Below are 24195 nucleotides of genomic sequence, written 5' to 3'. Positions count from 1 at the left end.
GGTGTGAGCCACTGCATCTGACCTAGTTTTTTTGTTTTAAGAAATATATATACTTGGTAAAAGTAAAATCCTACAATAAGGTTTACAATAAGCACATACAAATTCTTAACCAGCTCACTGGGTGCTTACCTAATGGTTCATTCTTCTCTGTAAGTTTTGCCGGACGAGCACTGTCTTAGAGGAGACGTAAGTTGAAAATTAGACCAAACAAAGTCAAATCCTGATTCTCTGTATTCATTGAAGGTTAACCTTATAATATTTATAATATTAACTTAACAATATTATAAGTAACAAAATATTTATTGGAATATAATATTTATAATCTTATAATATTTATTTTATTTTATTTTTGTTTTTGGTGCCCTGACTCGGATACGAATAATATTTAAAAAGATGATTTCACGCTCTTATTTAGGGAACCTGAAGGTATGTTACCTCAGGGAGTGTTCCTTACCTCTCTGTCCCCAAAGAACTTAAATTTGAAGTGATTTTTACTTGGCAGTCAGTTGAAGATTTTCTTCATTGCTTGCTGCAATATGTGTTACGCCTGCTGCTCTTGATCTCCAAGTGCCCTTACTGCTATAGAAGGGAAAGCTCTTAACTAACAGCAACCCTTGGCAGCCACTTTATCAGGGTAACCAAATAATGGCATTACAGGTTGAGTATCTGAAATGCTTCAAAATCCTTTTTGGGTGCTGACATGGGATTCAAAGGAAATGCCTAGTGGAGCATTTTAGGCTTAGAATTTTTGGATTTGGGATACTGAACCAGTAAGTATAATGCAGATATTCCAAAGTCTGAAGAAATTCTGAAATCTGAAGCGCTTCCAGGCCCAAGCATTTTGAATAAGCAGTACTCAACCTATACCAGGCTCAAGTTCGTTATGGACAGATAGATGGATGATAGTTGGGCTCTTTCACCAGGAATTTCCCATGCAGCCAGTAAACAAAATAAACAGCTTTATGTTTTCAACTTCATTTCCTTTTTTTTTTTTTTTGAGACAGAGTTTCGCTCTTGTTACCCAGGCTGGAGTGCAATGGCGCGATCTCGGCTCGCCGCAATCTCCACCTCCTGGGTTCAGGCAATTCTCCTGCCTCAGCCTCCTGAGTAGCTGGGATTACAGGCTTGCGCCACTATGCCCAGCTAATTTTTTGTATTTTTAGTAGAGACGGGGTTTCATCATGTTGACCAGGATGGTATCGATCTCTTGACCTCGTGATCCACCCGCCTCGGCCTCCCAAAGTGCTGGGATTACAGGCTTGAGCCACCGCGCCCTGCCCATTTCCTTATTGTTTAATTTTTTTTGTATTTTCTGAGACAGAGTTTTGCTCTTGTTGTCCAGGCTGGAGTGCAGTGACGTTATCTTTGCTCACTGCAACCTCTGCCTCCTGGGTTCAAGTGATTCTCCTGCCTCAGCCTCCTGAGTGGTTGGGATTGCAGGCGCCCATCACCACGCCTGGCTAATTTTATTTTTGTATTTTTGTAGAGACGGGGTTTTGCCGTGTTGGCTAGGCTGGTCTCAAACTCCTGATCTCAGGCGATCTGCCTGACTTGGCCTCCCAAAGTGCTAGAATTGCAGGTGTGAGCCACTGCGCCTGGCTCTATTTCCCAAATGTTTAATGGTGTTTCCTCTGTGTGAGGCACAGTCCTGGGTGTGGGTGAACTTGGAGTTGATAAATAGGATAGGTTTCTACTAATTGGCACTGAAACCGTTTTGGGGTTTTACTTATTTTTAATTTTTTTTTCCTGTTTTGAGACAGTGTCTCACTCTGTTGCCCAGGCTGGAGTACAGTGGTGCCATCTTGTCTCAGTGCAACCTCTGGCTCCCGAGTTTAACTGATTCTTTCACTGTGGCATCTGAAATAGCTTGGATTACAGGTGTGAGCTGCCACGCCTTGCTAAGTTTTGTATTTTTAGTAGAAACGGGGTTTCGCCATTGGTCAGGCTGGTCTTGAACTCCTGGCCTCAAGTGATCCACCTGCCTCAGCCTCCCAAAGTTCTAGGATTACAGGTGTGAGCCACTGCACCTGGCCAAATTCTTGACCTACTAAAATATCCTAAGGGGTAGCCTCACCAGTATGGTGCACAGCTGATTGACTATGATGCGCAGTCAATATATTGTGAAACCATTTTCTTTTTAAAATCTTTGTGCCACAAATTGATTATATAATGTTTCTTTGCTTCTAGAAATTTGTTTTTTCAACAGCTTATTTGAGCCCACCACTCTGTGTGCTTGTGCCGGTGCTTGTCCGACAGTGGTGAATAAGACGGATATGTTTCTTACATTAATGGCGTTTGGCAAGTAGAAACTTTGTAGGGAAATTATGTGCCCTTATTTTAGACAAATCTGCAAGTCTGATTGGTCAGTAGCACAGTTCACAGCAGTTTAGAAAAATGCATGCTGCCGGGGGCGGCGGCTCACGCCTGTAATCCCTTCACTTTGGGAGGCCAAGGCAGGCAGATCACAAGGTCAGGAGTTCGAGACCAGCCTGACCAACGTGGTGAAACCCCGTCTCTACTAAGAAAGAAGAACAAAAAAAAGAAAAATACAGCTTGAGTGAGAAGGTGGTGTATGTAGCCTGTGTATGAAACCCCGTCTCTACTAAGAAAGAAGAACAAAAAAAAGAAAAATACAGCTTGAGTGAGAAGGTGGTGTATGTAGCCTGTGTATAAGAATGTAGGAAAGCCAGGCATGGCGGCTCACGCCTGTAATCCCAACACTTTGGGAGGCCGAGGTCAGGGGCGGGGAATCACCTGAGGTCAGGAGTTCGAGACAAGCCTGACCATGGAGAAACCCTGCCTCTACTAAAAATATTTAAAAAATTAGCTGGGCATGGTGGCGCATGTAATCCCAGCTACTTGGGAGGCTGAGGCAGGAGAATGGCTTGAACCTGGGAGGCGGAGGTTGCGGTGAGCCGAGATCACGGCATTGCACTCCAGCCTGGGCAACAAGAGCGAAACTCTTGTCTCAAAAAAGAAAAAGAGAGAGAGAGAGAATGGTAGGAGTTGGGCAGGGCTCAGTGGCTGACACCTGTAATTCTCGCACTTTTGGAGGCCGAGGCGGGCAGATCACTTGAGGTCAGTAGTTTGAGACCAGCCTGGCCAACATGGCAAAATCCTATCTTTACTAAAAATACAAAAAAAAAAAAAAATTAGCTTACTATCTTAGATTTGTCTTAAAAGAAAAAAAATTTAGCAGGGGCGTGGTGGCAGGTGCCTGTAATCCCAGCTACTCAGGAGGCTGAGGAAGGAGAGTAGCTTGAACCCAGGAGGTGGAAGTTGCAGTGAGCCGAGATTGCGCCACTGTACTCCAGCCTGGGAAAGGAGAGCAAAAACTCTGTCTCAAGAAAAATTATAGTAAAACCCAAAGCATATAATCACCCTCAGCCAAAACAATAAAACATCCTAAAATTTGGGCTCTTAAACCATGATTTCTTCTTCCTTTTTCCAAGTAGCTGGAATTACAGGCATGTGCCACCACGCCCAGCTACTTTTTGTATTTTTAGTGGAGATGGGGTTTCGCCATGTTGGTCAGGCTGGTCTCGAACTCCTGATCTCAGTAGCTCTGCCTGCCACAGCCTCCCAAATTGTTAGGATTACAGACATGAGCCACCATGTTGTTGGGTTTTACTATGATTTCTTAAGTCAGTTTCTTGGGATTCATGGTTATTTCCTTATCTGCAGTATGACACTTTGTACCTAAACTTCAACCAAAATACTTTTTGTACTGCTTACGTTGACACCACTCCGTCTTGCAGAAACTAACATCAACAAAACCCACATTTGGGATGAAGATACTATGTATACCAATCTCATCATTTCTCTTAATGAAATTCACAGGACTTTTTTCCTTTTTGGAGATGGAGTCTCTGTTGCACAGACTGGAGTGCAGTGGGGTGATCTCTGCTCATTGCAATCTCCCTCTCCTAGTTTCAAGTGATTCTTCTGCCTCAGCTTCCCAAGTAGCTGGGACAACAGGCACGCGCTACCACGCCTGGCTGATTTTTGTATTTTTAGTAGAGAAGGGGTTTCGTTGGCCAGGCTGGTATTGAGAAGTTTAGTCTCCAAAAGACTAGACATTTGCATTTATTTAGTATTTTTATTTTATTATTATTTATTATTGCTATATTTTAGACAGAGTCTCGCTCTGTTGCCAGGCTAGAGTACAGTGGCGCGATCTCGGCTCACTGCAGCCTCCACCTCCTGGGTTCAGGCAATTCTCCTGCCTCAGCCTCCCGAGTAGCTGGGACTACAGGTACACGCCACCACGCCCAGCTAATTTTTGTATTTTTAGTAGGGATGGGGCTTCACCATGTTGGCCAGGATGGACTCGATCTCCTGACCTCATTATCCGCCTGTCTTGGCCTCCCAAAGTGCTGGGATTACAGGCGTGAGCCACCAAGCCTGTCCATTTTTTATTTTTTGAGACAGTCTTGCTCTTTTGTCCAGGCTGGAGTGCAGTGGTGTGATCTCATCTTACTGCAACCTCCACCTTCTGGGTTCAAGTGATTCTCCTGCCTCAGCCTCCACAGTGGCTGAGATTACAGTACACACCACCATGCTAATTTTTGTATTTTTTTTTTTTTTAGTAGAGATGGGGTTTCAGGGTATTGGCCTGGCTGGTCTTGAACTCCTGACCTCATGATTCTCCTGCCTTGGCCTCCCAAAGTGCTGGGATTACAGGCATGAGGCACTGCCCCCGGCCTAACGTATATTTTTTTGTGAGTCTTGCTGTGTTGCCCAGGCTGGAGTGCAGTGGTGCAATATCGGCTCACTGTGACCTCCACCTCCACGGTTCAAGTGATTCTCCTGCCTCAGCCTCCGGAGTAGTTGGGATTACAGGCATGCACCACCATGCCTGCCTAATTTTTGTATTTTTAGTAGAGATGGAGTTTCACCATGTTGGTCAGGCTGGTCTCAAACTTCTGACCTCATGCGATCTGCCTGTATAGGCCTTCCAAAGTGAAGAGATTATAGGCATGCACCACTGCACCCAGCCAACATTTGCTTTTGTAATAGCCATCTGTGGCTATTACAAATCCTAGCACTTTGGGAGGCCAATTCTGGTGGATCACGTGAGGTCAGGAATTTCAGACTAGCCTGGACATCATGGTGAATCCCCATCTCTACAAAAAAATACAAAAATTAGCTGGGCGTGGTGTCACGTGCCTATAATCCCAGCTACTGGGGAGGCTGAGACAGGAGAATTGCTTGAACCCAGGAGGCGTGGGCCGAAGTGAGCTGAAATTGCACCACTACACTCCATCCTGGGCAACAGAGCAAGACTCCGTCTCAAAAAAAAAAAAAGAGTCATCTGTACAGTACTGGTTTATAATAACTTATTTGGGAAAATAATTAGAAAACAAAGTTGCAACTGGATTATATAATTGAGGCATATGATGTCAACAAGGTAAGTGTTAGGAATGGAATGACTTCTAATCTGTTGTGTCCTCTGTGTTTACAGTTACCTATCATTTTAAATGTCATTTATTTTGTCATTCTGATTTATTATCAAGCCCCTGGAAAGTGAGATTATCTTTTGAATTTTCTGTTTGGTGTCAAAAGTGTCTAGGATTTTATTTTATTTTTTTCTTTTTACTTCTGTAATAAAATTCCTCTTGGCAGGTATTTTATGTTTTTAAAGTAACAGATGCAGGCCAGGTCCAGTGGCTCATGCCTGTAATCCCATCTTTTAGTGAGGTCAAGGCAGGCAGATCACTTGAGGCCAGGAGTTTGAGAGCAGCTTGGCCAACATGGTGAGACCCCATCTCTACAAAAAAATACAAAAATTAGCTCAGCCTGGTGGCGTGCGCCTGTAGTCCCAGCTACTCAGGAGGCTAAGGCAGGAGAATCGCTTGAACCCGGGAGGCAGAGGTTGCAATGAGCTGAGATTATGCCACTGCACTCCAGCCTGGGTGATAGAGCAAGACCTTGGCTCAAAAATAAATAAGTAAATAAATAAAATAAATGAAAATAAAGTAATAGATGCAGTACAAATGTTAAAATTAAGATATGTCCAGAGCTATGCTGTGTAGATTCCTTCTTGGGCGGTTGAGAGATGGTAGAAAGCTTGCTGTAATCATCACTGTTTCTTTTGCAGAATTTGATCTTTGCAGAATCATGAAGTAAAATTATAATTATCTTAAGTATGTTGAATTAGTAATTTTTTTGAGACGGAGTTTTGCTCTTGTTGCCCAGGCTGGAGTGCAGTGGCATCATCCTGGCTCACTGCAGCCTCTGCCTCCTGGGCTCCAGTGATTCTCCTTCCTCAGCCTCCCAAGTGGCTGGGATTACAGGCACCCATCACCATGCCCAGCTAATTTTTGTATTTTTATTAGAGATAGGGTTTCACCATGTTGGCCAGGCTGGTCTCGAACTCTCGACCCAGGTGATCTGCCCTTCTGAGCCTCCCAAAGTGCTTGGATTACAGGCGTGAGCCATTGTGACCGGCCCAGTTGAATTATAACTACTTATTTCTTGGCTTGAGAACTGTTTTGTGTCTGCTTATAATGATTGATTGGCTGATAAATGTCTTTATAATACATTCATTATAACCTGCTGGCACCACCTCAGCCTTCTTTTGTGCTTTATTATATGCCAAAAGTGAGGTGAAAATTGTGCAGAGGCAGATTTGCTATGAGTGTAAGAAAAGAAGTATTTTAAAATGCATGGTTTGTAAATAAGTTATCGAAATTATTCAGCTAATTTAAGTTGTATTTTATTTATTTATTTATTTTTTGAGGGTTGATACACTTTATTTTTCTTGTATAAAAACCCTATGTTATAGCCACAGCTGGAGCCTGGGTCCTCTGCATGGAGACTGTGGTGTGGGTCTTAATGAGGTGGTCAGTGAATTCCTGATAGGGAGACTTGGTAAATACAGTCTCTTTCTAGAGGTCAGGGGTCACGTAGCTGTAAGTCTTAGAGATGGCATCAAAGGTAGCCTTGACTGGACAGCAAAAGAACCCCAGAAGGATCGGTGGTATGCCTAGGAACAGAGAGGCCATTCTGGGCGGGTCTGTTGTGCATTATTTATTTAGTTAGTTTTTAGAATCAGGTTCTTGCTCTGTCACTCAGCCTGGAGTGCAGTGGCACCATCATAGCTCACTATATCCAACTCTTGGGCTCAAGTGATTCTCCCCTTTCAGCCTCATAAGTAGTTGGGACTACAGGCATACACTACTGCACCTGGCTATTTATTTGTTTTTTGAGACAGGATCTCACTCTCACACCCAGGTTGGAGTGCAGTGGTGTGATCACAGCTCACTGTAGCCTTGACTTCCTGGGCTCAGGTGATTATTCCACCTCAGCCTCCCGAGTAGCTGGGGCTACCGGTGCAAGCCACCATGTTCAGTTGGCTAATTTTTGTATTATTTTCTAGAGACAGGGTTTTGCCATGTTGCCCAGGCTGGTCTCAAACTCGTGGGCTCAAGTGATCCATCCACCTTGTCCTCTAGAAGTGCTAGAATTATAGATACAAGCCACCTTGCCTGGCTGTTTTCTTTTTTTTTTTTTTTAAGAGATGAGGTATTGCTATATTGTTGCCCAGACTGGTCTCCAATTCCCAAAGTCCTGGGATTGCAGGTGTGAGCCACCGCATCTGGTCTGGAGTTTTACATACTATGTGTTGTTACTTGTAGATCTTATTTGTAAAGAAGTAACTTCCTACTTGAATGATGAGATTTAAGGCCAATTCAGAAGTAACTTAGGGATAGTAAATTCGAAGGCTAGTGTCTAATAGTAATTTGGACTTTTGAAAGTTTCTTTTCAAAAAGGTAGAAAATTAACTCTTTCCTATACCATCTCCCCACTCCACCTTTTTGGTAACAGTCTTGCTCTGTCAACCAGGCTGGAGTGCAGTGGCATGATCATAGCTCACTGCAGCCTTGAACTTCTGGGCTCAACTCCACCTACCTCAGCCTCCTGAGTAGCTAGGACTACAGACACATGGCACCAAGTCCCAATATAGCTTTCTTTATACCAGAACAAAGTATTAAGTATTCAAGCTCACACAGGCATGAAACAGCACCAAATAGATGAAGTGCTATAGGAGTTAAGGGATGAAGAAGAATTTGTAGTGAAGTAGTTAGGGAGCCATGGAGGCCTCTGCTGGTGAGGATGTAACTCTTGGCCTTAAATGAGGTAGAGGGGAATGTTATGAGTAGTGGGAATCAGCCCATGGCCTCAATACAGATAATCTTGTTTTATCTCCTTATAGGAAACAGGAGGTGGGGGGTGGCCGGTTTTGGTTAGACTAGGGGAGATGGGGGAGACGGGGGCAGTATGCTTCTGTAGTGTCTGGAGATCAGATCCCAAGATTGATTTTTGCGTATGTATTGCTTTATTTCTTGACCCCTTCATGTTATCTATATGTGTTTTTCCAAGTCCGTATATTTAAAAATTGTAACTTGTTCAAAACAGTAGTTTCATTTGATAAATTCAAAAAGTGCAAAAGGATATATGGCCCCTAGAGGTGCCTGCTGTGTTTCTTGTGGGCCAGTGCATATAATCCCAGCAACTGAGGTGAGCCCAGGAGTTCCAGTTTCTGTGTATTATTCTAGAGACAGTCTGTGCATATACCAGTGTTTATTGTTCCTCAGTGAATATTTATTGTGTACCTCTATCAGGTCCTGTTCTGTATATCTGTACATCCTGCCATTACACAATGGTATGATAGCATATTACATACTTGGCACCTCACCCTTTTCATTTAATAATCTTATTTCTGAGATCATTCATTAATGATCTCTGAGACAAGTTTTTTTTTTTGAGACGGAGTCTTGCTCTCTCATGCAGGCTGTAGTGCAGTGGCCCAATCTTGACTAACTGTAACCTCTGCCTCCTGAGGCATCAGTTCTTCTGCCTCAGTCTCCCAAATAACTGGGATTACAGGCATGTGCTGCCAGTATTAAATCCTTTTAATACTCAAGACAGCAAAATTCTTTGTTCGTTTTTTTTTTCTTTTTTTCTTTTTTTGAGACGGAGTTTCTGTCGCCCAGGCTGAAGTGCAGTGGCACGATCTCGGCTTACTGCAGACTCCACCTCCCGGGTTCAAGTGATTCTCCTGCTTCAGCTTCCTGAGTAGCTGGGATTACAGGTGCCCCCTACCATGCCCAGCTAATTTTTTTTTTTTTTTTGAGACGGAGTTTCGCTCTTGTTACCCAGGCTGGAGTGCAATGGCATGATCTCGGCTCACCACAACCTCCGCCTCCTGGATTCAGGCAATTCTCCTGCCTCAGCCTCCTGAGTAGCTGGGATTACAGGCACGTGCCACCATGCCCAGCTAATTTTTGTATTTTTAGTAGAGACGGGGTTTCACCATGTTGACCAGGATGGTCTCGATCTCTTGACCTTGTGATCCACCCATCTCGGCCTCCCAAAGTGCTGGGATTACAGGCGTGAGCCACCGCACTCGGCCCATTTTTTTGTATTTTTAATAGAGATGGGATTTCACCAGGTCAGCCAGGCTGGCCTTGAACTCCTGACCTCAGGTGATCCACCCACCTCGGCCTCCCAAAGTGCTGGGATTACAGGCGTAAGCCACCATGGTTGGCCTGACGGCAAAATTCTTTAAACCCCCACTGGGGCTTAAAAATCTATTGATACTACTACCCTTTCACTGCCTGTCACCTTCAGTTTATTAATGTAATTACTGCCTTTTATATATTCTCAACTCCCTGTCCTCTCTCTCGTTTTATCTTACCTGGCAAAATCTCAGCCCTTATTTAAATCTTACTTTTTTTTTTTTTTTTTTAAAGATAGACTCTTGCTCTGTCAGGCTGGAGTGTAGTTGTGCAATCTCAAGGCTTACTGCAACCTCTGCCTCCTGGCTTCAAGCTGTTGTTGTGCCTTAGCCTCCCCAGTCGCTGGGACCACAGGAGTGCACCACCATGTCTGGCTAATTTAGTAGAGACGTGGTTTCACCATGTTGGCCAGGCTGGTCTCGAACTCCTCACCTCAAGTGATCTGCCCACCTCGGCCTCCCAAAGTACTGGGACTACAGGCATGAGCCACCTCGCCCAGCCTAAATCCTACTCTTTACCTATTATTATGTGCTTATGACCGAATGTAATGAAAGAAGAAATTCACTGACTTGTCTCACTTTGAACTCATGACCCCTGACCTCAAAGGTGGCTGCTTTTAGCACTGCCTAGCGATCCCACTGAGATTGCTTAGTTTATTTATTCTCCTGCCTTTAAGGTTAATATAGCACCATCTCCTTTAGTTCAAACCTCTTGTTCCCTTTCCTTGCCTCTATCAACTGTCATGATCTTGCTTCTTACTTAATTGAAAAAATGGAAGCAATAGTAAGAGTCTATCACTGTATCTATTGACATAGCTCCATTTGGCTGTTGTGGTCTGCGTCTTCCTCTATTCCTGTGGATCAGTCCCTTGGGAGTCCATTGTTCTACCTATGGTCAGCCCTTCCACTTGGCAAGCTAAATCTCATTCCCCTGTAATCTCATAATGTTGCTCTGGCAGTTCTCCCTTCTCCTGCATCATCATTTTCTGCATGCAGTCCCTTGGTCAGACCTTAATACTCCACCTAGCTGCAGTTAATGCTAGGACATGTAGTCTTTATAACTGGCAGTCATGTGACTATAAAGGGGAAAGCTATCTGACATGGACCTTGAAGATCGAGTGATCCCAGCTCACTGCAGTTTCAACCTCCCAAGCTCAAGCGATCCTCTTGCCTCACCCTCCTGAGTAGCTGGGACTACAGGCCCGTGCCACAATGCCTGGTGAATTCTTTGTATTTTTTTGTAGAGACAGGGTTTTGCCACATTGCCCAGGTTGGTCTCAAACTCCTGGTCTAGGAGTCCATCCACCATGGCCTCCCAAAGTGCTAGGATTACAATTGATTACTAAAGCCAACTTTGTAGGCAGTGGGGCACAGTAATTAATGTGTGTGTGTGTGTGTGTGTGTGTAGAGAGAGAGAAGATACCTAATCGATTTTATCATTGAAATGTCTCTGAATTATGCAGATGCCAAAATTTGAGCAGCTTTCTATTTGTCTTTGCTTTGTTGAACTGTTAGGTGACTTTTTCATTATTCATTAGAGAAAATTTTCTCATTTCTCTAGGCTGAGGCAGGGGAATCACTTGAGGTCAGGAGTTTGAGACCAGCCTGGCCAATATGGTCAAACTCCGTCGCTACTAAAAATTAAAAAATTAGCCAGGCATGGTGGTATGCACCTGTAATCCTACTTACTCAGGAGGCTGATGTAGGAGAATCGCTGGAACCCGGGAGGTGGAGGTTGCAGTGAGCCCGACACTGCACCACTGTACTCCAGCCTGGGCGAGAGAGCAAGACTCTTTGTCTCAAAAAAAAAAAAAAATCATGTATTTTAAAGATAAATTCTAAATGCTTCCGTCCATCCTTTACACTTCCTTCTTAGTCACTCTACCACCCACTACTGCAGTGTAACGCTGATCTTCTCCTTGCTGGGCCCAGTGGCCTTGTCTCAACTTTTCAGAGAGAGCTTCACTCTGTTACCCAGGATGGATGGAATGCAGTGGCATGATCACGGCTTACTGCAGCCTCGACCTTCCAGGCTAAATCAATTCTCCCACCTCAGTATCCTGAGTAGCTGAGACCACAGGTGCACACCATAATGTTTGGCTAATTGTTGTAGAGATGGGGGTTCCATCATATGGCCTAGGCTGGTCTCAAATTCCTGGGCTCAAGCGATCTACCTGCCTTGGCTTCCCAGAGTGCTGAGATTACAAGCGTGGGACACTGTGCTGGCCTTTTTTTTTTTTTTTTTTTTTTGAGACAGCCTCAGCCTCAAGATCAGTTGGGACCACAGGTCCCTTGTCACAAATTCTTATTGCCCCTGATCAGTCTCACACAAACCACTTCTTTTTTTTTTTTGGCAGTCTCACTCTAGTCACCCAGGCTGGAGGGCAGTGGTGCAATCCTGGCTCACTGCAGCCTCTGTCTCCTGGGTTCAGTTGATCTTTTTGCCTCAGCCTCCCTAGTAGCTGGGATTACAGGTGTGCACCACCATGCCCTGCTAATTTTTGTATTTTTAGCAGAGATGGGGTTTTACTGTGTTAGGCTGATCTCGAGCTCCTAACTTCAAGTAATCTGCCCCCCTCAGCCTGCCAGAATGCTGGGATTATAGGCAAGAGCCACCACGCCCGACCCCCTAATCTTTTGTATTAATATCTATGACTCCTTTGACCTTTTCTGAAATAGATTTTTTCAGCATCTCTATTAACACACTATCAAAATTTGTAAATTTTCCTTGGAATCCTAGACAGAAGATTAAGCCATGTGTTTTTCCAGCCTAACTTTTGTGTTATATCTGTAGTTTCCTTTTACATGTTGACTAGTTCAAACTGATTAACATCCCAGGTAAAGTGTGAATTAAATCCTGACATGGGGCCAGGCGTGGTGGCTCACACCTGTAATCCCAACACTTTGAGAGGTTGAGGTGGGTGGATTTCTTGCAGTAAGGAGTCAAGACCATCCTGGCCAGTGTGGTGAAACCCAGTGTCTACTAAAAATACAGGAATTAAGGCCAAGAGTGGTGGCTCACGCCTGTAATCCCAACACTTTGGGAGGTTGAGGCAGGTGGATCACGAGGTCAGGAGTTCAAGACCAGCCTGGCCAAGATGGTGAAACCCTGGCTCTACTAAAACTACAAAAATTAGCCACACATGATAGCAGATACCTGTAATTCCAACTACTCAGGAGCCTGAGGCAGGAGAATCGCTTGAATGCGGTGGCAGAGGTTTCAGTGAGCCAAGATCACACCACTGTGCTCCAGTCTGGGCTGTAGAGTGAGACTCTGTCTCAAAATTTAAAAAAAAAAAAATTAGCTGGACATGGTCCGTGCCTGTAATCCCAGCTCCTCAGGAGGCTGAGACATGAAAATCGCTTGAACTCGGGAGGCAGAGGCTGTAGTGAGCTGAGATCATGCCACTGCACTTCTAGCCTGGGTGACAGAGTGAGAGACTCTGTCTTAAAAAAAAAAAAAAAAAATCCTCACATGAACCCTCAAAGCTGATTGCTTCTCACAGTCTGTGGCTACTATAGATGGACGGGCACCTGTCAATAAAGGAGGGGAAGCCTCCTTTTGTGAAACTGATTTGCCTCTGTCTTCTAAATCAGTGTGTGGACTTGAGCCTACTAATCAAGTCTTACTATTTTTTCTTTTTTTTTTTTTTTTTTTTTTTTGAGACGGAGTTTCGCTCTTGTTACCCAGGCTGGAGTGCAATGGCGCGATCTCGGCTCACCGCAACCTCTGCCTCCTGGGTTCAGGCAGTTCTCCTGCCTCAGCCTCCTGAGTAGCTGGGATTACAGGCACGCGCCACCGTGCCCAGCTAATTTTTGTATTTTTAGTAGAGATGGGGTTTCACCATGTTGACCAGGATGGTCTTGATCTCTTGACCTCGTGATCCACCCGCCTCGGCCTGCCAAAGTGCTGGGATTACAGGCTTGAGCCACCGCGCCCGGCCAAGTCTTACTATTTTTTCTATAACTTTTATTTATTGTAAGTTGTTAGCTATTGGAATTTTGGATAGAACAGAGCTCCTGAGGCTATTCACTGCTGTAAGAAGTAAGAAGTGTCATGACTCTGTTCAGCAGAGGAAGAAGTCTATTAAGGACATGTGGCTGGAAATAGATCTGCCACTCAAAACCTATTCTGGAGTGAGTCCTTCCAGGATGGGCCTAGGGCATCTGAGAAGCACAGCAGGTTCCTTTCAGGAAGTACTGCTGAACCCCTAACTGAGCTCACACATTGTTCCTGGGTTCTTCCTGGAAAGTCCCCATTACCCTCATCCCTAGGCAACCACTAAGCTACTTTTTTTTTTTTTTTTTTTGAGACAGAGTCTCGCTCTGTCACCCAGGCTGGAGTGCAGTGGCATGATCTTGACTCACTGCAACCTCCGCCTCCCGAGTTCAAGCAATTCTTTCACCTCAGCCTCCCAAGTAGCTAGGACTACAGGTGGACGTCACCATGCCTGGGTAACTTTTTTAAAAAATTTCTGTAGAGATGGGGTTTCACCACGTTGGCCAGGCTGATCTTGAACTCCTGACTTCAGGTGATCCACCAGCTTCTGCCTCCCAAAGTGTTGGGATTACGGGCATGAGCCACCATGCCTAGCCATTACTTTCTGTCCTTGTAGATTTACCTATTCTGGATATTTCATACAAATATGGTAAGAAATATGTGGTTCTTTGTGACTGGCTTCTTTCACTGAGCATAGTATTTTCAAGGTTCATCCATGTAGCATGTATCGGTACAGTATTGTACTTCATTCCTTTTTATTGCTCAGTAGTACTCCACTGTATGTCTATACCACATGGTTAGGTATGTAGCTCAAATAGGATTATTTTGTTGATTAAAAGCTAATGAATAAAGATTTCAAAATGGGATACATTAAATTAATTGTAGTGGGCTGAGCATGGTGCCTCACACCTGTAGTCCCAGCACTTTGGGAGGCCGAGGCAGGCAGATCACTTGAGGTCAGGAGTTCGAGACCAACCTGGCCAATGTGGTGAAACCACACTCCTATTAAAAATGCAAAAATTGGGCTGGGCGCGGTGGCTCACGCCTGTAATCCTAGCACTTTGGGAGGCCGAGGTGGGTGGATCACGAGGTCAAGAGATCGAGACCATCCTGGTCAACATGGTGAAACTCCGTCTCTACTAAAAATACAAAAAATTAGCCGGGCATGGTGGCACGTGCCTGTAATCACAGCTACTCAGGAGGCTGAGGTGGGAGAATTGCCTGAACCTAGGAGGCGGAGGTTGCGGTGAGCCGAGATTGCGCCATTGCACTCCAGCCTGGGTAACGAGCGAAACTCTGTTTCAAAAAAAAAAAAAAATGCAAAAATTAGCCGGGCATGGTGATGAGTGCCTGTAGTCCTAACTAAGGAGGCTGAGGAAGGAGAAATCACTTGAACCCAAGGGCAGAGCTTACAGTGAGCTGAGGTCGTGCCACTGCATTCCAGATTCTTGCTCTGTCACCCAAAAAAAAATTTTTTTTTTTTTTTGAAGCGGAGTTTCACTATTGTTGCCCGAGCTGGACTGCAAAGGCATAATCTCTGCTCACCGCAACCTCCATCTCACAGGTTCAAGCAATTCTCCCGCCTCAGCCTCTTGAGTAGCTGGGATTACAGGCAAGCGCCACCGCCTGGCTAATTTTTTGTATTTTTAGTAGAGACGGGATTTCACTGCGTAGGCTGGTCTTGAACTCCCAACCTCAGGTGATCCGCCTGTCTTGGGCTTCCAAAGTGTTGGGATTACAGGCGTGAGTCACTGCGCCCTGCCAAAAAAAATTTTTTTAAAATAGTTATACTAGTCCCTTAGGATATTTGCTTTTGGTCAAGTCAATAATTATTTTAAATTTTCAGTTTAATTGAGGAAGATGGTATAAAGTTACATATTAAACGCTTGACCAAATGAACAGCTTCATTGAACAGGTCCACATGGCCTTCAGGAAGTTGTCCAGGGAAATGTGAGTAAGCATCATAGTCACACAAATGTGAGAAAATCATCAAAGACTGCTGTGTGAAATGCAGAGAATTGCACATTAATGCATGGTTGTGATTTACCTACTGAAGCATAACCAGTAGCCACGGTAGCATCTGAAGAACATCTGATGGACACACCACTCCCGTACTCTGCACCCAAATAAGCAAGGCAGGCAGGTGCACTTAGACTTGTAAAAAGAAGTGTGAAAAGGGTTGGCCTTCACTTATTCTTCCTGTAACAGAGCTTCCTGAAGCTCAGAAAGCCACAACTGGCTAAGTGTGGTGGCTCCACCTATAATTCCAGCACGTTGGAAGGCAGAGACAGGTGGATCACTTGAGCCCAGGAATTTGAGACCAGCCTGGGCAACATGGCTAAATGGCTAAACCCTGTCTCCGCAAAAAAGAAATACAAAAAAATTAGCCAGGAATGGTGGCAACTACTCGGGAAGCTAAGGTGGGAGGATCACCTGAGCCCAGGAATTAGAAGATGCAGTGAGCCAATGACAGTAATTCTCCCAGCTACTTGGGAGGCTGAAGTGGGAGGATCACTTGAGCCTGGGAAGTGGAGATTATGATATGCCATGATAGCACCACCGCACTCCGTCCTAGGGGACAGAGTGAGACCCTGTCTTAAAAAAAAAAAAAAAATTAAAAAAAATTTTAAGGGTTACCGTTACTCGTATATTGTTACTGGTGACTTAGATGTAACTGACTTTTGGTTAAATAAATCTCTACTCCAAACTCTAAGTTATTTCTGAGACTAAACCTAGCCTAGAAAATGACACATCTGGAAGAGCTCAGCATGATTTCCTTTCTTAAGCTGATAAGCCATATACTCATAAAGACGCTGGATTATAGGAAAGTGGAAAGGAGAGATAATTCTGCAAAACTTTTTTCTGTGTTTTTTAAGGAAAAAACAGCAAGTTTGATTTTTTGTGCTTGTACTTTTTACTTCTTCTCAACATCCATGTTTGTATTGCCAGACTCCCAGCATCCCAGAAATCACCTAGGCTTTCATTTTGTCCCATAATCACTTGTAATTTTTGTCTTTGTCACCATCAGTGGCTAAATGATTTTATAATTTTTCTGGGCCAAATGTTCTTCATTGAATATCTGCAACCTCCATCTCCCAGGTTCAAGTGATGCTTGTGCTTCAGCCTCCCAAGTAGCTGGGATTATAGGCATGTGCTACCACGTACAGCTAATATTTGTATTTTCAGTAGAGATGGGATTTTGCCATGTTGACCAGGCTGGTCTCAAACTCCTGACCTCAAGTGTTCCTTCCATCTTCGCTTCCCAATTTTCTGATTACAGGCATGAGCCACCGCACCCAGCCTTTACTGCATGCTCTTGTTTAAAGATTTGTATTGAGCACATTTCCCTATCATCTATATGCTTCTTATTGTGCTTTCATGTTTAGCAGTATCTTCAATCTACTGCCATTTTGCAAAAAAAAAAAAAAAAAAAAAAAAATTGTTAAATCATTAATTAGATCATTTTGTGGATTTGGATAAAATTCTATTATCTCTATATATATATACTTAGTTTAGGTACATATTCACTGCCTTGTGTAATACTGTGCTGAGAATTCACAAATGAATTCAGGAGGGCAGTACCGTCAGCCCTCTTGAGGTTTTTTTGTTTTTATTTTTTATTTTTGTCCTTTTTGTTGTTGTTGTTAGCCCTCTGAGTTGGTACCTCAGTGGGTTGTCTTATCCATTCTGGTTGGGGAACATACGCTTTAGACGACACAGTTTTGATAATGAGTATATATTCTTTAGGATTAGTTTGTCTGTAGGAAACAGATACTTGAAAAATACCACCTTAAACAAGGTGGTCATTTATTTCTTATTTTTATATGGAAGAAGCGTGGAAGGTAGGCAGTCTTAGGGCTGAGATGGTGGCTCCCAAGATCACCTGAGATCCAGGGTCCTTTTGCATTCATTCTCACGTACCAGGATGGCTGCTTAGAAACCAGCCCTTATAGCCAGGTGCAGTGGCTAACACCTGTAATCCTAGCACTTTGGGAGGCTGAGGTGGGTGGATCACAAGGTCAGGAGGTCAAGACCATTCTGGCCAATGTGGTGAAACCCCATCTCTACTATAAATACAAAAATTAACTGGGTGTGGTGGCATGTTCCTGTAGTCCCAGCTACTTGGGAAGCTGAGGAAGGAGACTTGCTTGAACCCGGGAGGCGGAGGCTTCAGCAAGCTGAGATCGCTCCACTGCACTCCAGCCTGGGTGACAGAGCAAGACTCCGTCTCAGAAGGGAAAGAAAAAAAAAGCCCTTACTTCAGGTTTAAGCAGCAGGAAAGGAGGAAGAGAATGAAGAAGGGCATGTGACTTCACTTTAAGAAAGACTTCCTGGAAGTCCCACAACATAGTGCTGATTCACATCTTATGGTACATGGCCATGTCTGCAAGGGAAGCTAGGAAGTGTAGTCTACAACAAAGTATATAACTAAAAATTGAAGTATGGTTTAAGAGAGAAGGGTGGGAATTGTGGTGGTTGACCATCACTGTCTGCCAGATAGAAACAATCTGCAGATTTCTGATTTTTTTTCCCCCACTGGGTACGAGAGGGGTGGAAACAGCTTTATTGAAATATAATCTACATACCTTAGAATTAACCTATTTAAAATGTGAATTATATATACTGTGGGCTGGGTGCAGTAGCTCACCCCTGTAATCCCAGCACTTTGGGAGAAAGGCAGAGGCAAGTGGATCGCTTGACCTCGGGAGTTCGAGATCAGCCAGGGCAACGTGGCGAAATCCTGTCACTACTGAAAATACAAAAAGTTAGCTGGGTGTGGTGGATCACTTGAGCCTGGGGAGGCTGAGGTTGCAGTGAGTGGACATCACACCACTCCACTCCAGCCTGGGCAACAGAGTGAGAACCTGTCTTAAATAAAATGTGAATTATATATACTGTAATCAATAGTTGTTAGTATATTCATAGAGTTGTGCAGCCATCACCACAATAATTTTGGGAAAATGTTGTTACCTGAGGAAGAAACTCCATTATTTCATTAGTCATTTTCCATTTATCTCCACCCCTCAAATCCCTGCCCTAGGCAACTATCAGTCTATTTTCTCTCTGGATTTGTCTATTCTGGACAATTTTATATAAGTGGAATCATGCATGTTGGTTTTTGTGACTCTGTTCTTTTACTTACATAATATTTTCAAGATTGATAGTATACCATATTATCAATACTTTATCCTTTATTGCTGAATAATATTCCATTCCATTGTATGGATATACTGTATTCATCAGTTGGATATTTGGGTTCTTTACATTTTTTTGACTATTATAATGAATAATCCTGCTATGAATATTTATGTAGAGGTACAAGTTGCTATGTGGACATATTTTTTGTTTCTCTTAGATGTATACCTAGGAATAGAATTGCTGTGTCATACCTACTCACATCCTTTGCTCTTTTTTTTTTTTCCTCTGTCATCCAGAATAGAGTGCAGTGCCACCATTTCGCCTCACTGCAGCCTCCACATCCCAGGTTCAAGCAATACTCCTGGCTAATTTTTTTTGTATATTTTAGTAGAGATGAGGTTTTACTGCGTTGCCCAGGCTGGTCTCAAAACAACTCCTCAGCTCAGGCAGTCCACCCGCCTAGTCAGCCTCCCAAAGTGCTGGGATATTATAGGCGTGAGCCACCACACCTGGCTCCTTTGCTCTTTTTTTTTTTTTTTTTTGAGATGGAGTCTCACTCTGTCACCTAGACTGGAATACAGTGGCACGATCTTAGCTCACTGCAAACTCTGCCTTCCGAGTTCAAGCAATTCTCCTGTCTCAGCCTCCCAAGTTGTGGAACTACAGGTGTACGTCACCAAGCCCAGCTAATTTTTGTATTTTTAGTAGAAAAGGGGTTTCACCATGTTGGGCAGGATGGTCTCGATCTCTTGACCTTGGGATCCACCTGCCTCGGCCTCCCAAGTTCAAACGATTTCTCCTGCCTCAGCCTTCCTAGTAACTGGGATTACAGGTGCCCACCACCACATTAGGCTACTTTATTATTATTATTATTATTATTATTATTATTATTATTTAGAAATGAGGTTTTGCCACGTTGGCCAGACTGGTCTTGAAATCCTGACCTCAAGTGTTCTGTTCACCTCAGCCTCCCATAGTGCTGGGATTACAGGTGTGAGTTGCTGTGCCCAGCCCAAAAAGAGTTCTTCATGACTTAAACCTTGCAAGAGATCCTGAGCCAGATCACCAACCTAAGCTACTTACTTTTTTGTGGTTGAGTCCTAAGAGTTTGTTTGAGACAGGGTGTTCCACTCTGTCACCCAGACTGGAGTGCAGTGTGCAGTCATGGCTTACTGCATCCTCTACCTCCTTGGCTCAAGTAGTCGTCCCACCTCAGCCTCCTTGGTAGCTGGGACCACAGGTGCATGCTACCACACCTAGCTGATTTTCTTTCTTTCTTTATTTTTTTTTTGAGACAGAGTTTCGCTCTTGATACCCAGGCTGGAGCGCAATGGCGCGATCTCGGCTCACCGCAATCTCCGCCTCCTGGGTTCAGGCAATTCTCCTGCCTCAGCCTCCTGAGTAGCTGGGATTACAGGCACGCGCCACCGTGCCCAGCTAATTTTTTGTATTAGTAGAGACGGGGTTTCACCATGTTGACCAGGATGGTCTCGATCTCTTGACCTCGTGATCCACCCGCCTCGGCCTCCCAAAGTGCTGGGATTACAGGCTTGAGCCACCGCGCCTGGCCGATTTTCTTTATTTTTTTTAAAGACAACGTCTTATTCTGGTTCCCCAGAACCAGAGTGCATTGATCCAGAACCAGAGTGCATTGATGCAATCTCAGCTCACTGCAGCCTCAACCTCCTAGGCTCAGGTGATTCTCCCACCTGAGCCTCCTAAGTAGCTGTGATTAGCGTGTACCACCGCGCCTGGCTAATTTTTTTGTATTTTTAGTAGATACAGGATTTCACTATATTGCCCAGGCTAGTCTTGAACTCCTGGACTAATCTGTCTGTGTCAGCCTCCCAGAGTGCTAGAATCAGGCGTAAGCCACTCTGCCTGGCCCTTTTCTTTCTTCCCTCCCCTCTCAGGCTTCCGTCCATCCTTCCTTTCTCAGTGTCTGACTGTGTTGCCAGGGCTGGTCTCTAACTCCTGGGCCTGAGTAATCCTCCTGCTTCAGCCTCCCAAAGTATTGAGATTACAGATAAGAACTACTGTGCCTGGCCTCAATTGAATTGACTTTTTAATGTTAATGTTGTATCTTGCAACCTAACTGAACTTGTTTATTCTAAAAGGTTTTTTTTTCCTTTTCTTTTTTTTTTTTCAAAATGGAATTTTGCTCTTGTTGTTCAGGCTGGGGTGTAATGGTGTGATCTCAGCTCAGCGTAACCGCTGCCTCCTGGGATCAAGCAATTCTCCTGCCTTAGCCGCCCGAGTAGCTGGGATTACAGGCATTTGCCAACATCCTTGGCTAATTTTGTATTTTTGGTAGAGAGGGTTTCTCCATGATGGTCAGGGCGGTCTCAAACTCCTTATCTCAGGTGATCCGCTGGCCTCAGCCTCCCAAAGTGCTGGGATTACAGGCGTGAACCACTGCACCCAGCCTATTCTAAAAGTATTTTAATGATTCTTTAGGCTTTCCCACATTGTAAGATCATCTCATATACGAATTGAGATAGTTTTACTTCTTCCTTTCCAATTTGGGTGTCTTTTATTTCATTTACTTATTGCCCTGACTAGGACTTTCAGTATCTTGATGGGTAGAAGTGACAAGAACAGGCCAGGCGCAGTGGCTCACGCCTATAATCCCAACAGTTTGGGAGGCCTAGGTGGGCAGATCACGTGGTCAGGAGTTTGAGACCAGCCTGGGCAATATGGTGAAACCCCGTCTCTACTAAAAATACAAAAATTAGCCGGGTGTGGTGACGCGTACTTGTAGTCCCAGCACAACCCAGGACACCGAGGTTGCAGTGAGCCAAGATCGCACTAGTGCGTTCCAACCTGGGCGACAAAGTGAGACTCGGTCTTAAAAAAAAAGGAATGGCGGCCGCGCGCGGTGGCTCACGCCTGTAATCCCAGCACTTTGGGAGGCCGAGGCGGGTGGATCACGAGGTCAAGAGATCAAGACCATCCTGGTCAACATGGTGAAACCCCGTCTCTACTAAAAATACAAAAAATTAGCCGGGCATGGTGGCGCGTGCCTGTAATCCCAGCTACTCAGGAGGCTGAGGCAGGAGAATTGCCTGAACCCAGGAGGCGGAGGTTGCGGTGAGCCGAGATCACGCCATTGCACTCCAGCCTGGGTAAAAAGAGCAAAACTCCGTCTCAAAAAAAAAAAAAGGAATGGCAAGAACAGACATCCTCGTCTTGTTCCTGATCTTAGGGAGCAGACCTTCTTTTCAGTGTTTTACCGTTAAGTATAAAATGTTATGAGGTTTTGTTGTATAACGTTTTGGTGCCAGGTGGATCAGTGTACTAGAATTTTGAATTTGAGTATGCTATTAGAGGCTTATACCCCATGATTAAAAAAGAATGTGTCATAGCCTGAGGCTGCCTATGGCTTCTTGTGCATTCCAGATAATCCTGTGGTTTGTGTTTCAGCAATGGCTGCCATTCGGAAGAAACTGGTGATTGTTGGTGATGGAGCCTGTGGAAAAACATGCTTGCTCATAGTCTTCAGCAAGGACCAGTTCCCAGAGGTGTATGTGCCCACAGTGTTTGAGAACTATGTGGCAGATATCGAGGTGGATGGAAAACAGGTGAGTATACTTTTCATAACAACTGGTGCCATTTTCTGTGTTAGATTGTTTACGGAGCATGTATAGAACTAAGAGCTTTTTGCTGTTTCAGTATACAATATAACAAAAATGTTGGAAAGAATAATCCATTCTCATACTGCCATCTTAGTCCAAGTTTGTTTGGATTTTTTTGAGACAGAGTTTTGCACTGTTGCCTGGGCTGGTATGCAGTGGCATGACCTTGGCTCATTGCAACCTCCCCGCCTCCCAGGTTCAAGCAATTCTCCTGCCTCAGTCTCCTGAGTAACTAAGATTACAGGCACCCACCACCACCCCTGGCTAATTTTTTGTATTTTTAATAGTGATGGGGTTTCACTATGTTGGCCAGGCTGGTTTTCAACCCTTGACCTCATGATCTGCCCACCTCAGCCTCCCAAAGTGCTGGGATTACAGGCGTGAGCCACTGTGCCCAGCAAAGTTTGTTTGTTTTGTTTTGTTTTGTTTGAGACTTGTCTCATTCTGTCACCCAGTGCCATGACATGATCTCAACTCGCTGCAACCTCTGCCTCCTGAGTTCAAGTGATTTTCCTGCCCCAGCCTCCCAAGTAGCTGGGATTACAGAAATGTGCCACCGTGCTCAGCTAATTTTTTGTATTAAATAGAGATGGGGTTTCACCATGCTAGTCTCGGACTCCTGACCTGAGGTGATCCACCCACCTCGGGCTCCCAAAGTGCTGGGATTACAGTAGTGAACCACTGTGCCCAGCCTCCCCCCGGGTTTAAGGAATTCTCCCTCTTGAGCTTCCCCAGTAGCTGGGATTACGGGAATGCACCACCACGACTGGCTAATTTTTGTATTTTTAGTAGAGATGGGGTTTTACGACGTTGGCCAAGGTTGGTCATGAACTCCTGACCTCAGGTGATCTGCCCACCTCAGCCTCCCAAAGTGCTGGGATTATAGGCATGAGCCACTGTGCCAGGACCTTTTTTTTTTTTGAGATGGAGTTTTGCTCTTGTTGTCCAGGCTGGAGTGCAGTGGCATGATCTTGGCTCACCATAACCTCCATCTCCTGGGTTCAGGCAATTCTCCTGCCTCAGCCTCCCAAGTAACGTGGTGAGTATGTGCCACCACGCCCAGCTAATTTTGTATTTTTAGTAGAGACGGGACTTCTCCATGTTGGTCAGGCTGGTCTCAAACTCTTGATCTCAGGTGATCCACCCAGTTCGGCCTCCCGAAGTACTGGGATTACAGACATGAACCATAACGCCAGCCTGTTTTTTTTGTTTTTATTTGAGATGGAGTCTTACTCTGTTACCCAGGCTGGAGTGCAATAGCGCTATCTTGGCTAACTGCAACTTCCACCTCCTGAGTTCAGGTGATTCTCCTGCCTCAAGCCTGGCTAATTTTTTTTTGTTGTTCCACCCAAATCATCTTCAAACGCTTAGCTATTTTTTTGTATTTTTAGTAGATATAGGGTTTCACTGTGTTAGCCAGGATGGTCTCTTATCTCCTGACTTCTAGATCCACCCGCTTTGGCCTCCCAAAGTGTTGGGATTACAGGCGTGAGCCACGGAGCCCGGCTGCTTACATTTAATTTTAAAAGATTTTTTTTAACTTTAACATAAAGCAGCCTGCCACAATTGTGTTATTTTGTCATTGATGGTGAGAATAGTGCTTCCCCATTTCTGTCCTAAAAGCCCTCTGGTAAGAGTGGAACAAAGCTCTTTTGGAATTGGAGGGGTTTTTTTGTTTTTTTTTTTTTCTAATTTTAGTTTTTTTGTGTGTGTTTGTTTTTTAATTTTCTGCTTCCTTTTGTTGTCTAAATAATGCTTTAATTAAGAGACAGGAATCTTACTTTGTCTCCCAGGCCTTGAGTGTAGTGACATGATCATAGTTCACTGCACCCTTGAACTCCTGGGCTCAAGTGATCCTTCCACCTCAGCTTCCGAAATAGCTGGCACTATAGGTATGT

At 44.4% G+C, this 24195-nt stretch overlaps 1 protein-coding gene across 1 annotated transcript in view; it reads left to right on the top strand.

Moving 5' to 3' along the window:
• The window catches only part of RHOA (ras homolog family member A), a 52953-nt gene that overhangs the window by 10777 nt on the left and 17981 nt on the right, over positions 1-24195 (top strand). Inside the window, exon 2 of the mRNA XM_064367097.1 lies at positions 22086-22243. Coding sequence (XP_064223167.1) covers positions 22088-22243 — 156 coding nt within the window. The 5' untranslated portion in view covers positions 22086-22087. The remainder of the gene's footprint in view (positions 1-22085; positions 22244-24195) is intronic.

Source organism: Aotus nancymaae, unplaced genomic scaffold (genome assembly GCF_030222135.1).
Source record: "Aotus nancymaae isolate 86718 unplaced genomic scaffold, 86718_ANA_hifiasm-v0.15.2.pri h1tg000067l, whole genome shotgun sequence".
Classification (NCBI taxonomy): Eukaryota; Metazoa; Chordata; class Mammalia; order Primates; family Aotidae; genus Aotus; species Aotus nancymaae.
Note: the sequence above shows the minus strand (reverse complement) of the source record. Positions and strands in the feature narration are given on the sequence as shown.